At 44.0% G+C, this 17,258-nt stretch overlaps 1 protein-coding gene across 1 annotated transcript in view; it reads right to left on the bottom strand.

Moving 5' to 3' along the window:
- The window catches only part of LOC134463581 (synaptopodin 2-like protein), a 27,337-nt gene extending 14,066 nt beyond the window's left edge, over positions 1–13,271 (bottom strand). Inside the window, exons 1-3 of the mRNA XM_063216756.1 lie at positions 13,009–13,271; positions 4,425–4,576; positions 2,112–2,845 (exon numbers count right to left, since the gene is read on the bottom strand). Of these exons, the coding sequence (XP_063072826.1) occupies positions 2,112–2,845; positions 4,425–4,576; positions 13,009–13,110 (988 nt within the window). The 5' untranslated portion in view covers positions 13,111–13,271. The remainder of the gene's footprint in view (positions 1–2,111; positions 2,846–4,424; positions 4,577–13,008) is intronic.
- Between the last annotated feature and the right edge of the window lie 3,987 nt (positions 13,272–17,258).

Below are 17,258 nucleotides of genomic sequence, written 5' to 3'. Positions count from 1 at the left end.
ATTCAGAGGTCACGCTTCTCTTGGAGTGAATTACACCAATATGAATGGATCACTGTGAGAGGGAAGCCAACAGGGGGGAGGGCAAAGGGGTCTGTTGTCCCGGGCCTAGAGAGCAGAGGGGGGGGGGGCAAAATTGGGGGACCCTTTCAGATGACTTTGTCCTGAGCCCAGCAAAAGCTGTCAGTGGCGGCACAGTAAATGTCAGAGATCCACTTCAACCAGCTCTGCTTTAGCATTTGCTTGTGTTGTATTGTAACAAACATTTTAACAGACCCTTCTGGAGCCCACTCAGAGAACCGCTGCCTGAGAGGTTCAAGAATAGCAAGTTGAGTCATTGTCAGGAAGGGGGTAAACCCCCCTGGTCAAATCACCATACATCTGTTCGACCACTCAAACCTTTGCCACTACTCTCAAATGACACCAGACATCTACTTATTTTGTCCACTGTCCAGTCTTCCATACAAACTTAACACAGACATAAAGAGCCACAAATGACAGCACAGGAAAAATTGTACAACATGTAGGAAAGATCTGTAGAATGCTAAAATTCATAAATGGACAGCAAAAGAACTGATAAAAAAAATGCTATTATGCTGCTTTACGTTTTTTAAATGTAATTTCATGGGCAGGGAAAAAAATGTTTCACACAATAGACATACCATGAATTAAACAGTAAAAGTTGCATTTATCCATAATATCACGTTAAAATAGCTTTATGTTTGGATGATGTTTACACCATTCTGTACTCTAAGTCACTTCATTTTAGGGTGTAATTTTCTTCCATCAATTATTAGGTTGTTTGATGTTGGTGTTGAAATTTGTAGTGCAGTATTTTGAAAATGTAACATTTTCATTCTTTCATTCTTTATTATCATGCCAGGTACGGACAACCGTGATGCAACCATAAGCTGTCTAGTACCACTACTTCAATTGCACCTGGTTCCACCTGTGAGCATTACATTGCATTTACGTAGCAGATGCTTTTATTCAGTGTGATTCATTTAAGGCTACAGCGTATTGGTTTACAGTCCTTAGAGCAAAGAGGAGTTGGGTGATCTGCTCAAGGACACTTTAGACATGGATTAGGAGACCACCCACAACCTTCCACATTCTTCCGTTTGAAGGACTCTCCCGATCCCAACACCAACGCCCTCATCATTATGCCATGGCTGCCGAAAGCAGAGAATCAGAGACTCAACTAAGTAACTCTGACCCCTACTTTAACCAGCCTGGGAATTCCCATAATGCCTTGTGTGCTCATCCCTATCTGAAGAACAGCATGAAAACCCTGGCTGAAATTTTCACCTGAGTTTGGGATCCCAACAACAGATTGGGAAAAGGAGGGCAAGACATATTATTAGACAAATGGAAGCTTGTAGTTTGTTTGCAGATCCACCATGTTGACACCAGATGCAAATCCATCTCGCTTTAGATAGTAGGCCTATTTAAAATAGTTTAGATTAGACTGACCTCCCCTACGTGCAAATCATTAGATGGTTCCCGAACTAAATCTAACTTGTGATACAGGCTATTTTAATAGCTTTGCCAACTAGAGTCAGATTGTTATGTAAATGAATGGAACACCTACTGTATGTGCTGCTCACATGTAGTATATCTTTTGGTCCTTTTGCCTTTATTAAGATAGTAAAGAGTGGGAGTGGGATGGGATGAATGGAGGACAGAGAAGGGACAGGAATGGGGTATGACCCAGGCTGACTCGAACCTGGGCCCCACGGGAAACTGACGTACACTGCAAGTGAATTAGTGCAGTCTGCCACAACTCCTCTTAGAGCAAATATGTGAAGAGTTTCGTTGCAAAACGATGTATCCACCATTTTTTACTTTTGCATTTTATTACTGGAAATGACTGTTCAGAAAACCTATCATCTATGTGTGAATTCTTGCCATTCAAATATTTTGAAAACGTAGTTTATAAATCTATATCAAATGCATTTTGCAATGCAATGCAATGCAATGCAATGGAATGCAAAAATCTCAATTTCGCAAAATGGATATACGTCAAAACTCTTCATGCGTTACTAGATTCTCTCCTCTGAGAACGGGTTGTGCATCACTATGGGATGTGATGCTGAGGACAAGGGTATACTCACTGGCTTGTCTGGCTTTGTCCTTGTAGGTGGCCAGGAGCTCTTCATCCAGGGGCATGTCCACGGGCCCCACCATGGGCACCAGCTGCCTCCGGGAGGCCAGCATCATGGCCTCTCTGGCCCGCTCGGGAGACACCAGAGGCGCTGGCTTGACGGCCGGCGGCTCCTGGAAGCCGCTGTCCCCCTCCCCGGCCCCCTGGCTGTCTTGCGGGCTGCTCTGGCCCGAGTTCTGGCCGGAGAACTCGGTCATGGGCGGCGGCTGGTACACCACCTCCCTGCGTGCCACACCTGGCATCTGCTGCTGCTGGGGTGGCGGACCCTGCAGGTCGGCCCATCTCTGCTGCATCTGCATCTGCATCTGCATCTGCATCTGCATCTGGCCCGGGTAGCCGCTGGTGGCGTCGGGGGCGCTCTCGTAGCCGCTCATCTCGGAGGCGCTTATCTCCTCCTCCTCGTGCGGGGGCTTGGGAGTTGCGGGGGAGTTGCTGGGGCTGCGGCGCTTCTGCCTGCGCTGGCGCTCCTGGGCGGCCACGTCAGCGTCACTGTCCGTCTCACCATAGTATGCCTCGCTGTTGGGGGGAGACGTGATGCACCCCAAACCTCCTACTCCTACTCCTCCTGGAGGCATGGAGGAGGAGAGCGGAGGAGACAGGGCTTGCAGCGTGACTCGGTAGGCCTCGTCCATTGGAGGAGGTGAAGAGGGGCTGAGGAGCATCAGGGACTGCAGGCCAGGAGATCTGCAGAGAGGAAGAGGACACCACTGAAGAGTTAAACACCACCCATAGCTGAGGCTGAGGCTGAGGCTGAGGCTGAGGCTGAGGCTGATGCACAGTGTGTTTTGTAGATATAAGATTGAAGACTTAAGAGACTGCTGTTTGTAACTGAACAACTGGAAATAAAATATTACACAGTGCACCTTTAAAGAGTGCAATTTAACACTCAAAGTATTAAATATGACACTGTGAAATGTATGTCCTGAGTATTTCTACAGAGTAGAAGCATTACAGTGTTGTATCCACTGGTTACTTGTGCATCATGTAATCAGCGATGGAGCCATTTAAAAATGTCAGTTGAAAACTATTATACGTATGCTATATCCATCTTGAATGCACCTATAGCCTCATCATAAAATCAGATCATCACAACAAATTTTACCACATATCCAACTGCGTTCATCCAGAATTCATTCATTCATTTTATTCATTCATTCAGTTATACAGAAACAACCATTTTCCCAAATGTATCACCTTAGCTATTGTGAGTGATGCATATTTTAGTTAGATTTATACTAAATCATTTAATTCCTGAAGCTTTTATACATTTCCACAACAGCCAACCTTTACTGTCGTACACCAAATAGACAAGGTTACTAACCTGTGACATTTTAACCAACAAAAATCATTCATAAATCAGACATTTACAAGTCTACAACTACAACAAGACACTACAAGAAGAAGACCAACGTTTCTGTGATGTCTTGTTTGGTTGGTTGTTTCAGTTTAGTCTAAATAATTTTACTACCTTCAAATGATTGACTGTACATTGCATTGTCTCTGAATTCAATAACCACATTGGCAGCCATCATAACTGATCTAAGGCAACCCCTCTGCCCTGAGGCCAGGGGCAAGTCTTTGTCTCTGACCTCCTGGTTCACAGGGACAGGGGACACTAGAGCTGTAACGATATTGTATGGTCCCGGGAGACAGCGATATGCAGAATCACAATACTGTATCGTGGTGCAAGATGGCAGTATCGTGATATGCAGAGTCACGATACTGTATTGTGGTGCAAGATGGCAGTATCGTGATACGCAGTCAAGATACTGTATTGTGGTGCGTCTTTCAACATTATAACAATTATTGTTGTACTTTTATACCTCCCAGTGGATCACTGACTAACAGACCTAGATGACTTGTGAACGAGGGAGCAACCCTGGTAACCTATTCTGACTATGAAGTTTTTAATTTATAATTTGATTTTATAATGTTGGAAAATGTGGGGGAAAAAATTAATTAATATAAAAAGATACTTCTAAAAAACGTGGGGTGTATCTAACTGTAGGTCCAAAATCGTGATACGATCTGAATCATGAGTTGAGTGTATCGTTACAGCCCTAGGAGACACTAAATAACATAATGCATAATGATCTATGAAATACCCATTAATGATACAATACCCAAGTTTCCCTCTGTGATTTGTTTGACTGTTTCACAATGTGGTCAAAATTATTTTCTGTCCCCGAATTGTCTCTGAATAACAAGAACGACAGTGCAGCCCGTAATTGACCGAATGCAACCCTATCGTTTGGCCTCTGACCTCCTGACTCGCAGGTGAAGGGTTCCTCTACCGGTGTCGATCAGGTTCATGGCCTGAGCGTGGGAGAGCTCCTCACAAGACAGCTCGTTGATGGCCAGCAACTCGTCCGCCTCCCGCAGTCCAGCTCGACACGCTTTACTGCGCTTCCTCACCTGCACCATTAGAGGGAGACAGAGAACAGAAACACTGAGTTGCCATCGCCACTAAACACATGCTGTATCCACTTAGCAGACAGGGGAAATCTGTTTTGACAGACACTCTCTCATTGTCACTGTCTCTCCCTCTTCATCACACACAGAAGCATATACACACACACACTCACTCTCTCACACGCACACTCTCTCTCCATCTCTCGCACACACACTCGCTCTCTCTCTCTCTCTCTCTCTCTCTCTCTCTCTCTCTCTCTCTCTCTCTCTCTCTCTCTCTCTCTCTCTCTCTCTCTCTCTCTCTCTCTCTCTCTCTCTCTCTCTCTCTCTCTCTCTCTCTCTCTCTCTCTCTCACACACACACACACACACACAAGCACATCACTCTCTGTGCAGACACATGTAATGATGTGGTCATTAGGCATGTAAACATTAGGCTACCACTGAGCGACTAAAGCTGCACCTGTTCCCACTGATTAGCTCCCTCTGTAATTAGAGGAATCCTTAATCGGCCGCATTGACAGGAGCGTTCATTATGGAAAAGGGTCTCGGGAAAAACTATTGCACGCATGAAAAATCATACACAAACCAACAAAGTATGTTAACCTCCGATTCACCCACAAGCGCACGCACGCGTGCACACACACACACACACACACACACACACACACACACACACACACACACACACACACACACACACACACACACACACACACACACACACACACACACACACACACACACACACACACACACACACACACACAAACATTGCGTATAAGATTTTATGTTCAGCATTTGTGTCAATCACGCTTCACATACATAGATACTAATATCTTCGGCTGTACTGCATGTCATGCCTTAGAGGCCAATCAGGCCAAACTGAGAAGCCCCCAGACATTACTGGAGGTCTGGCAGGCTGACTTTTAGGATGCAAAACCAGTAACCACTGTCACACCTCTCAACGAACTCAGCAGAAAATGTATACTGTCAAGAAAGTGGGTGTCGGGGGCGCTGTGGCGCAGCGCGCTAAGCCCCCCACATTGGGCTTGCATGCCCACCCACGGGGACCCCGGTTCGAGTCCGGCCGGGGTCATTTCCCGATCCTCCCCTGTCTCTCTGTCCCATTCGCTTCCTGTCACCATCTTCAACTGTCCTGTCAAATAAAGGCATAAAAGCCCCTAAAAATGTATTTAAAAAAAAAAAAAGAAAGTGGGTGTCATTGTATTACATACTGAAATGCTACATATCCTTCTGTTCTGTGAGAAAAACACACCTGCTTGAGAAGGTGAAAGGCCACCTGGGAAACTCACATTGTCACTGAGCCCGTTTATATGGACATCAATAAACCGGTTTATTCAAGACTTGAATAAAGTGCTCATGTAAACTGAATAAACTGTTTATAATAATTGGGTTATTGTGGTTATCGGTTTATGAGAAATCTGATTCGCACAGGGAGGTTTTTGGCTAATAAACTGATTTCTCAAGACATGTATCCAGCATAATCGGGTTATTATCAGGTTATTGACATTCTAGAATGATAAGTAGCCAATCAAAAGCACAACGAAATTGCATTTATGCCTCACCCGTGCAAAAGAGCGGCCCGAAAAAGCATCCAAGGGGGCAGTGTGGCGAGACAGTGCCATGCTCAGTTTACCTCAGTCATGGAGATGGATGGGGGATGTGCACTGGTTAAATACTTGGAGGGTCGAGAGTCAAACCAGTAGCCCAAAGGTTTTTGGACAGCAAGTCTGATGCCCTAACCGCTTACCAATGACTGCCCTATGTGTATGACAAACAGTTGAAGTTCCTTTTTTTTGCTTTTAGTCAAGTTCATTATGTATTTTTGCTGGATTTTTATGGGGATTTGGAAAACTATACATTTTTGAAAAGTAGATAGTATAAGCAATCAGAAAAACAATGTTTCCATTTGCACAGGTGGCGGCCATCTTGGATTTTTCAAAATGGCGTCCGAAAAAGCTAAAGCTAAATCTCAGCTTCTGAATAAGTTAGAACATTGATTTTAACTGCTTAACCAACATTTTCAGGGTCACTGAATCTAATGGTGTTAGTTTTATTGTTGTCAGACATTTTGTTACCACACCAATTTATTTGAACTATTGATTTATAGTATTTATGAGTAGATGGCCCACCATTTAAAACATCCCAGCTTGAATGTGCAAAACTGGTACAGTTTACATGTCCACCATTTTGCTGTACATTTACAGGCTTGCCTGTGCAAATCTCACAGCTACATTGTATCCAATGGGGCACCTAAGTCTCCACCCCTTCCGGGCGGCTTGTGGGGCTGGCAACGGAAAAACTTTTGACTGGGCTGTAATGGACTGATCAAAGCTATTTTCCGACCCACCTCGCATTTCCCCTTCGATCACACATATGCTGTGCCTCAGAATTAATAACAACCAATGGTGTGCTTACTGACTTCACTTGGCAAGCGATTTTTGAGTTGTGTGTGTGCAAAAATATGTAATTATTTGGACTACACAACAGACGTCGCATGTCCGACGTGCAGCCACTTAAGCCACGGTGCAGCGGTAGGGTTGGCTGTGCCTCGGTTCACGTCAGATATGCGAGGCGCACGTGTAGTCTCCAACACAGTTTTGCACAAAAGCTAAAATAACGTTTCTTGCGTGCCGAAAATGAGTGGTCTTACGACGCAAATCCAAACCTTTCAAATTCACTGTCATCATATGTGAAATCCGGAGCACATGCCAAACGGGATGAGGATTTAGCTTGACTCGCTCCATTAACTCGCATTCAAAATTTTGCGAGCTCCAGCCCCATAGATCGGAAGTAGAAGGGCGTGACTTAGGTGCCCCATATACAGGAGCAGCGCCACATAGTGAATGTTTTGAGTGTCAACAGGGGTTCATTTTTTTTCATTTGGTGGAACCCTTCAGCATGCATGCATTTTCTCTATGATAATACTGGAAACTGACTGCAAGACAGAGTGAAAAAAAATCAATTGGTGTTATTAATATTATTAATGCACATACAAGCATGTCATTAACTGGTGTTGGTGAGTGTGCTTTAGTGTAACAGTGAGGGTTCTGTTTGCTGTTTGTTCTGGTTATATTCACAGGTGAAGAACATCGAGGTGAACAAGAGACATTATCAAGCCCATGAGCTCATTAACTGGAAGCTGTGTATTCTATGCCAGTCTGATGATGCCAAGACGGTGGTTCTGGTCCAGAATCCAAGATTAGACACTAATGGACATGTACGAGAAGTAGTTCAAGAGAGGGTCAGTCTGAGTGATTGGGACTGATGTGAGTGACTGATGTTAAATCCAAAGACGACTGCAGAACTGCACAGCTGAGACACCAGGGACACAGAAAGCAGTCTAGCATCTCTCCTGTCACTCAGGTGCAACCAACAAGGTTCAAATACAGCATGCAAGCAACCAACATGCACATCATTTCTACAGGACGGTGCACAGCCAAGAAGCGTGGCAAGAAGAGAGGATGAACCCTCAACATCTAATTCTCCACTCCACTCGTCAAGAAACAAAGCTCCATCTGCCAAAAGGCCGACGGTGAACTACTTTATCTGGTCAGAACTGCAAATGCCGGAAAAGTCTTTGGCTTTGGAACAGTCCCAGAATCTCACACTCAAAACTAGACTGAACACCCGCATCTCAGCATATGATGCACATGCAATTGATGTATGATATCACAAAGATTGTGGGACAAAACATGTGTCATGTACGGCGAGACCCAGGCCTGACAGAAATACAACTCTCAAAGAAGCCTTGACGTTAACATGTCTGCTTGAGCTGATCAACCGTATTGATGTGGAAACACAAAACAAAGCATGGACATCATTGAAAAAAATGTATGTCAACATGCTTGATTCAGAAGCCTTGGACAATCATGAACTTGCATTCAGTAGAAAGTGGCCGAAAGAGAGACACACCCTTGCTAGTCTGTACAGTTCAGCTGGGACATCATTGATGTTGCTGGATACTTGTATGGCATCTGTTCCCTGGCCTGTCTTGGTGAAGGTTGCAATGTTCGTCCTTGTCACCTGTGCTGCTTTGTAAATTGCTTTCATGTTATCATATTCATCAGTTGTCATTGCAGCATGAACCATGTCTTCTTCACATGCTTCTGGATAGTAGGGGCTTTTGACTTCTTTCGGTCATTTAGAACAGACAGACTTCAGTTATGGCAAGACTGTGAGGATTCTCTTTTTCAGCCACTTTCTACTGAATGCAATCTTTGTGATATTGGACAGCAATTGAATGTGCATCATCTGCTGAGATGCTGGTGGTCATTCTTGTTTTCAGGGTGGGATTCTGGGACTTTACAGCAGCCTTTAGAGTTTTACCACCATTTGCAATTTTGACCTGATAAAGCAGTTCACTATCGTCCTTTTGGTAGAAGAAGCATGGTTTCTTATCGAGTGGACTCGTACGAAATCTTGTGGATGGTGGAGAAGAATCAGATGCTGAGGTGCCTGGGTCAGTCATTTTTCAGTCATTTTTCGAGACTTGGTCTGACCAAGTCCATAACAATTAACATTTCCCAAACGGCATGGTTGATCTGCCTCCTTAGGTTTGCTACTGGTTGACTGACCAAGTGAGTGGAGTTCCCGATTTTTTTGAGATCAGAAACAATACTTACATTTCTCTTGGCCTGTCTAGAAGCAATGCTGAAGGTGCTGCATCACTGGGAGGGTGTGGCCTGTCTAGTGCAGTTCTGCAGTCGTCTTTTGATTTTAACATAGCCCCCATCACTCAGACTGGCCCCCTCTTGAACTACTTCCAGTACATGTCCATCGGCGTCTAATCTTGGATTCTGGACCAGAGCCACCTTTTGGCATCGTCAGACTGGCATAGAACACACAGCTTCCAGTTAATGAGCTCAAAATGCTTGATAATGCCTCTTGTTCACCTCGATGCTCTTCACCCATGATTATAACCAGAACAAACAGCAAACAGAACCCTCACCATTACACTCCACCACCATCACCAACACCAGTTAATGACAGTATGTGCATTAACAATATTAATAACACCTATTTATTACTTGATTTGTAAATGTGTCTTGCAGTCAGTTTCCAGGATCATCATACAGAAAATACATGCATGCTGAAGGAAGGCAAAAGGCAAACATTTAACGCCTGTTGGCATTCAATATATTCACTACATGGCACTGCTCCTGTTTACTGGATACAATGTAGCTGGTATGAGCTTTGCACAGGCAAGCTTAGATATATACAGCACAATGCTGGACACTGTAAACTGTTTTGCACATTCTAGCTGGGATGTTTTGTATGGTGGGCTTGACAGATATGCATCTACTTGTAGATACTATACAGTAAATCACCAGTTAAAATAAATTAGCATGGTAACAAACTGTCTGAGAACATTAAAACTAGATTCAGTGACCCTGAAAATGTAGGTTTAGCAGTTTGAATCAATGTTTTAGCTCATTCAGAAGCTGAGATATTGCAAAATTATGGTTTTTCGGAAGCCATTTTGAAAAATCCAAGATGGCCGCCATGCAGACATTTGTGCAAATGGAAACATGTTTTTTCTGATTGCTTATACAATATACTTTTCAAAAATGTATAGTTTTCCAAATCCCCATAAAAATCCAGCGAAAGGTTCAGATCCAAACGTAATGAACCTGACTATTGTATTGCAATTCGTTTTTTATGTCAGAGAAGCCCCAATTTGACATACACGTAAAAATCCTCTCCCTAAGTAATATTTGGCTTACATGAAATAATCAAAACATCACACAAAATGATCAGATCAGATCTAGATCAGTGAAAGGAAAGTGTAATATGGATTCAGAGCCCAACCTTACAATATATTTTGATTTCATCATTATTTACCTGGGGTAATAGGGTACAAGTACAGATTTTAAACCCACTACAACCAACAGAGTAGGATGAGTGAGAATATCTACGAGCAACGGATTTAATCATAATAAATTATTTTCTAGAACATGAGCATGGCCTGTGACGTTGTACTGTGACAGGTGAATTCCATGTATAATCAAATATACACAGACTTAGAACTTGTAATCCCCTTATATACATTTTTTTGGTCAGCTCAGAGCACTAAATGAAGTTTTATGGGACGGTTGACAGACTTTAACCTTGGTAAGTCAGTGCAGCGCAGCACAGAGGGGAGGCGTGCAGATGGAAGGAACAAAATGCACCGGGTACTGCCAGCAGGAACAGCTGCCCACCCCCGTGGCTGGATGGCTGGGCCTGAGCTGCTGGGGGCATGCCTCACATTCACCATGTGTTCCCAGAGGAGCCCAAAATACAGGGGGCTCAGCCGTCGGGGCCATCCAACAGTTGTCCGTTTGGCCCGACAGGTTGAGTATTAAAAATGTAGTCCGCTTACTCTAGGAACTCTAGGAATTTGAAGGGGGAAAACACGACCCTGTTCCGCTTTTTTTTTTCGCGCTTTGGGACAGTCGATTGCCTGGAATGACACTGATCCACCAGCCAGAGGGAAAAGAGACTTAGATGACAAACCCGAACTATTATATCGACGTTGATGCAACCAGATAGTTCAAAGAATTCTGGATGCAATTCAAAGGCTGAGGTTGTACGTTGTGACCCCACTCCACACACTGACATTAAAAAGCTGGCTATCAAAATGGCTGGCAGATCAGAATAGCTACTGTGTGTGTGTGTGTGTGTGTGTGTGTGTGTGTGTGTGTGTGTGTGTGTGTGTGTGTGTGTGTGTGTGTGTGTGTGTGTGTGTGTGTGTGTGTGTGTGTGTGTGTGTGTGAGTGTGTGTGTGTGTGTGTGTGTGTGTGTGTGTGTGTCGGGTGGTGCATGGAAAAAGAGGCCTCCGCAAATGGAACGGCTGATAAAAAAGCCCAGAGCTCAGAGGTGACCTTGCACTGAGCCATACATTAGAGAGAGAGAGAGAGAGAGAGAGAGAGAGAGAGAGAGAGAGAGAGAGAGAGAGAGAGAGAGAGACGGGGAGCGCGGCCAACTGTAGCCATGTGCTGCCGAGCTATGTTTGCTTGATGGTTACAGAGAGCCGTTACCCCCTGCATGAAAGAGAGAGAGAGAGAGCAGGAGAGAGCAAATGATAGAGCCACAAAAAAGAAGAGCGATAGACAGAGAGAGACAGAGGGGCAGCTGGTCTAGAGTCATATATTATTTTGTCTGTCCTGAGCCAGCCAGCCAGCAGTCCTCTGCCACAGATCACCATTCCAAAATAGCTGTTTTGATCAGACTGCAGCGCGCACAGACGCGCGCGCACAGACGCGCATGCGCACGCACGCACGCACGCACGCACGCACGCACGCGCACACACGCACACACGCACACACGCACACACACACACACACACACACACACACACACACACACACACACACACACGCCAGGATGATTTTGCCACATGTATAAATAAAATGGGATGGCTCGAATGATGCCCTGTCCTGCACTGCTGCCTTCTCTGGGGCCACTTTTAGCGTGCGAGTGAAAGTGCAAATCTTGAGAGACATTTTAGTGTCCCCCCCAAAAAAGCAAGTGTTGAGCAAATGTGATAAGACTTTAAGAGCGTTGTGTGAGAGGCCTGGCATGGTTATCTCTACTGTGGAGAGGGTGGCACGATCCAATTGGGGTTCTGCTCTCTCGGCAGGCGGCACTATCTGCATAAGCCCAACACATAACCTAGTTTACTGTCCTTAACAGTGGTTATAAACAGAGGCAGTATATCACAAGTGGTTTTAACAAGATTTCCAAAACACACTGGGTCTGCTGCAAACACTTGGAAACACTTGACAGGATTCTCTGGCCTGTGCCTGGCACACTGACCACAGGAGACTGACCTAAATTATTCCCCATTCCGTGGCCTTATCGCGTCTTACCACACATTCCAGTTTGACAGATTGGGAACAATGTCATTTAGCGGGACAACAGGAACATTTGAAAGGCCCACTGCTGACTTGAGTAGGCCTATGTGGCAGCTCTGAGATGTGTGGTATTATTTATCTGTGAATGTTCTGTAACACATTTTAAGTGACAAGAATTTTCATCTTTATGAATACTTTGTATTTCATTCATTTCCATTTAGGATTCTCTGTGAGAGTCGTTCATTTAATTCAATGTACTCGACAAACCAAATCTCACAACAATCTCTATATACAAAAACAGCTTAAATCTGGCAAACGTTCAGAGTGTTTCTCTGCAATCAGACAGGTGCGTATCCACAAGATAACCCCAAAACAAGCAAATCGCCCACAGGAAGGAAAAAGAACTCGATGAAAACAGACATGTTAACATCACAATTCTCGGATGCCACTGAACTACAATGAGGATGACACACACAGGATAACACAGCTTTGTCAGCCATCATGACCACAGCAGCAGTGCCACACCTATACCACACCTAGGCCTCACAGATAGCCTGACAGACACACCTCTTACCTTGGCCACCTGAAGTGGTTTCCTCTGCTCCGCTCCCCCCTGGAGCCGAAAGCCCCATGGCGCTCCCCCCGACAAGCTCACGATCACCTCCTCGGCCACCATTGTTGCCCTCTTCCACACGACTTGACTCGTTCACTCTATGACTCTCTGTATCGTTCTCTGTCTCTCTCTCTCTCTCTCTTTCTCTTCCACTCTCACTGAGTGACCCCCGGGACTCAGTGGACTCTGGCCATCCCTGGAGCGCGACCCTCTCGACAAGGAGCAATCACGACTCTAGCGGTGCTCAGATGAGACACATGGTCACCCCACCGCACCGCAGAGCTGGGCGGTGGGGAGGGGGCGCTCAGAGGAAGGGGAGGCGGAGAGGAGTGGAGTGGAGAGGGCAGAGGGGGGTGGTTTGAGGTTGCTCTTTCTCTGAGTGTGGAATGTGGCATTGGGAGTGGGTGTTGGTGTTTGAGGGCTGCGGTGGGGTGGAGTAGGGCGGGGGGTAATGTGGGCACTTTACCTCATCTCATGCAGGGAACACTTGTCCTGTCAATCTCCAGACACGGACAGAGGATGCTGATAGACCCGGCACCAAAAATAATCTAAGGAGAGACTCTGGGGACTCTTTTGTCTGCAAGAGCCCTTAAAATCACATCAGGGGAGTGGGCTGAGGGAGGATTGGGGGGTCGGCAGGGGCGAGGAAGGAGTGTATTTTAGGAACGGTATTCTCGTGGACACTGTTGAAACAAAATCAGTTTGAAAGCATGAGGCAATGACAGAGGTGATTAAATATGATCTCCTCGAGGTATGACGAAGATGTTCACTTTCGCCATTCATTTCCACAAGTCATGACGAGCAAGTTTCTAACTACTGATCTATTACGTCTTAGATAGAAACTGGAATCTAATATACAGTATGAGGGCCATCTAGTAATTATGTAATAATGTAATGTAATGTAATCTCAGTTCAAAAAGCAATCTGATGGAGCAGAGATAAGGTCATATGTGTAGGCACTACCAGGTTGAAAATGCTGCTGCTAGAAAAAAAAAAGATTTTAAAAAATTACACACTCTATGATATACAACAACACTCTACTAGAGGAAAACCAAAAAAAATCTCTGTGTGGCAGATTCTAAAACAGGGGTAATTTTAAAGTCATGCTTATGAAATATGACATATTTTGTAAAGGAATGTTAGATATTACATTTGCAATACAATTAAGTTGCAGGGGTCCTAGAGAAGGCGGGGTCTGTTTTAAAGGTGGCTGCTTTCAATATAGGCCTGAAGTGCAGGGGGAAATCCTGGTTTGTGTTCATAGTATGGCCCTCAGAGGACTTTTACGGCCCTTGGAGGAATGTGAAGTGGGCCCTCGAGTGAAAAAGGTTCCCCACCACTGCTCTAACATATGTCAAAGACTGCATTTCAACTTGTGTATACTAATCAGGTTTTTCCTGATTGTCCCGGATATTAAATGCCTGTCCCGAAAAAAAATCATTCCTGTACACTGAATGAAGGATGACCGTGTACAAGTAGGCTACAAAGTTTGACTGAGTTTGAAATACAAATACAATATTTAGAATGTACCACTGTTGCAATACTGATAAAACAAACACCATAAGCAAAAAAGAAAGAAGATTTTTGCCATGACAACTTTATCTGGTCTTATCCTACCCTCCTACTAATTTCACTCATACAGAGGGTCTGTAATGACCGAGAAGCGATTAGTGGTGGGAGGAGTGAACTCTGTTGAAGTTTGAAATGTGCATTTGATTTAACCAATCGCTAATGGTCCATCATGGCATGTAATTTGCTTGTAGTCTATGAGTCACCGTTCACTTGCTCCCTCAATTAGCGTACTGACTGACTATCCCTGTCCAGTCTTACCATGTCATTATGGGATTGGCAAATTCGCTTCCCCAAGGGATTTGAAAATTTGCTTATTGTAGGCCTAACCTGCATGGCGCCAGTCAACCCGTTAAATGTTTGTGGTTATTTAAGTCCTCTGATGATGGACAGTGTGCATTTCCAAAATCACATGGATAACTATAGCTCATAGACAGCTGTTGCTGGTAGAAAAATTAAGGGAAAATTGTTACTAACTTATAGACCCCTTTACTGTTTGTACACAGATCAGATGTGATGTAATAGGACTGTGCGCGCATTGTTGGAGCGAAATCGGCAGTGTACTGCACATTTGTAAAGAAACTAGCCAAAAAGAAAATAAGAAAAGGGATGCTCACGATAACTTCAGATATGAAGTGGGTGCCACAGACACTGGCATTCCTTATGGTATCCTATCAATCATCAGTCCTGTCTGTGCGTATGATTTCTTGTAACCACAAACATCTCCTATGCTTCTAGTACAGCCTCTTCCCTGTCGGAATAGCTTCACTAGTGTACTTTTCAGGATCTCTATTTTTACAAACGTATATGCTTCAGGACGGCAGGTCTTCTCTCTTGATCTGCACTGTCTGATTGTGTTTGTAACAATGTGCGCAGTCTGTGATACATTCAGAGTCGGGTCAATACGGTTACCTACAATACTTTCTACGCTCAACTGTTAATAACTGTCGCTTATACTGTCTATGTTACATCAAATCAAACATCTTTAACAATGCCATGAATGTCCATAATATCGTAGGCCTACTGAAACTGTGAGTTTATATGATCAGCTTTTATCCACCATGTTTTACTTTGGTCTATATTTCTCACCTCAGCAAAATAATCATTTTGACCATTCACACCTTTTAGGAAACATTTTAGAGGACATTTTAAATTGGTTGATCTGTATCAACATCTCCGTAAAGTGCCTTGACACTATCAGTTCTTATATCATGCAGGTCACCTTGTATCCTTTTTCTCCAGCAGTGATTGAGGCCAGGACTGATGTGAACAGATGTGCCAGAGATTCCTTGCTGAGTGAAGCTGGGCATCTAACAGTGACTGCAGACAAACACTTATTTTGGGTACAGATCACCTTGCAATGAAGGCAAGGTAATTCAGTCATGTTTCATATAGGCTACCGTGGCCCTGAAGAACATTGTGTGACCTGATATGAAATAACCACCTCGTAAACACAACCAAGCATGGGTGTCTAGTTCTAGCTCAATTGCTTTCAAGCCACAAACACATATCCATTCGGTGCATTACTCGCCACAACATGAATGTGAATGGTGCTTGGCGTGCATCCATCATGTTTTAAGATGAGTGATTTTTTTTTCATGTGTGTGCACACTTTTCTTTCCAAATTACATGTTTAATACATTTATGGCAAATCAGTGACACTTAGTTCAGAGTAAGCACTATGAAGCGCCCTCTAGTGTTCAAGCCTCCAAACAACTCTGAAACCTCAGATGGCGTACTTATGCACTTCAGGCACTATGTATTCGTATTAGTTACGCAGTGAAATATAGTGCCTGAAGTGCCCAATTGTGCCATCTGAGACACAGAAATAAATAATGGTGTACTTTACGGGGTGCCAAAAGGAAAAACAAGTCATGACTCACTCGTCATCTGTCTTCCTGACAGCATGCTGTTCAATATGTGGACAAATCCATAGGCCCCTCTTAAACCCCCCATTTCCCCCTCACACAGCCTTTTTTATAACACCTCAACCTACATAGCAAACAAGTTATTGGAAGAATACTAAGGAAATGGTTGTGCTGTGACATACTGTATTTTGACTACTGTAAAAGGAATAATATTCATTAAAAAACCATTGACGTTTTTTCCTTAAATAGAGTTTATGATATTTAGTCATACTTAGCCATAGTCATGGATTGGCTCAGGATGGTGGAAACTAGGCCTTGAGATTGAGGAAAGAACAGCATAACCTAATTGAACTGATAGAGTATTAAGGAAACCTGTTATAATCTTTGACGTTCAATACACCAATTTAATTAACTATTCCTGACCCTGTGGCCATTTAATATTGGGGGTCAGATAAGTTAAAATGTGTCTCTACTTCTTCTAAAAATAGGCCTAATGGCTACTTCTTGAGCTGTTTCAAGGGTTTAGCTTTGAAACACTAGAGGGACCCAGAGTGCATTCAAACCTCTTGTTGCTTTTGTTCCAGGCGTTTGCTGTGCCTACATAAATGCAACTATTACGAAGCTGCAGTGGACAAAACAAAAGAACTAGATATTTTTCAACACAGTGTTGGGGGGTATCATTTTGGCAACATTTCAAAGTTGTAGTTCTGAATGGTAAAATATCAAATTGTTTGGAAGCTGAGCAATCAGGCACTATGCATTCATTCTCAAGCA

The sequence above is a fragment of the Engraulis encrasicolus genome, chromosome 15 (genome assembly GCF_034702125.1).
Source record: "Engraulis encrasicolus isolate BLACKSEA-1 chromosome 15, IST_EnEncr_1.0, whole genome shotgun sequence".
NCBI classification, from domain to species: Eukaryota; Metazoa; Chordata; class Actinopteri; order Clupeiformes; family Engraulidae; genus Engraulis; species Engraulis encrasicolus.
Note: the sequence above shows the minus strand (reverse complement) of the source record. Positions and strands in the feature narration are given on the sequence as shown.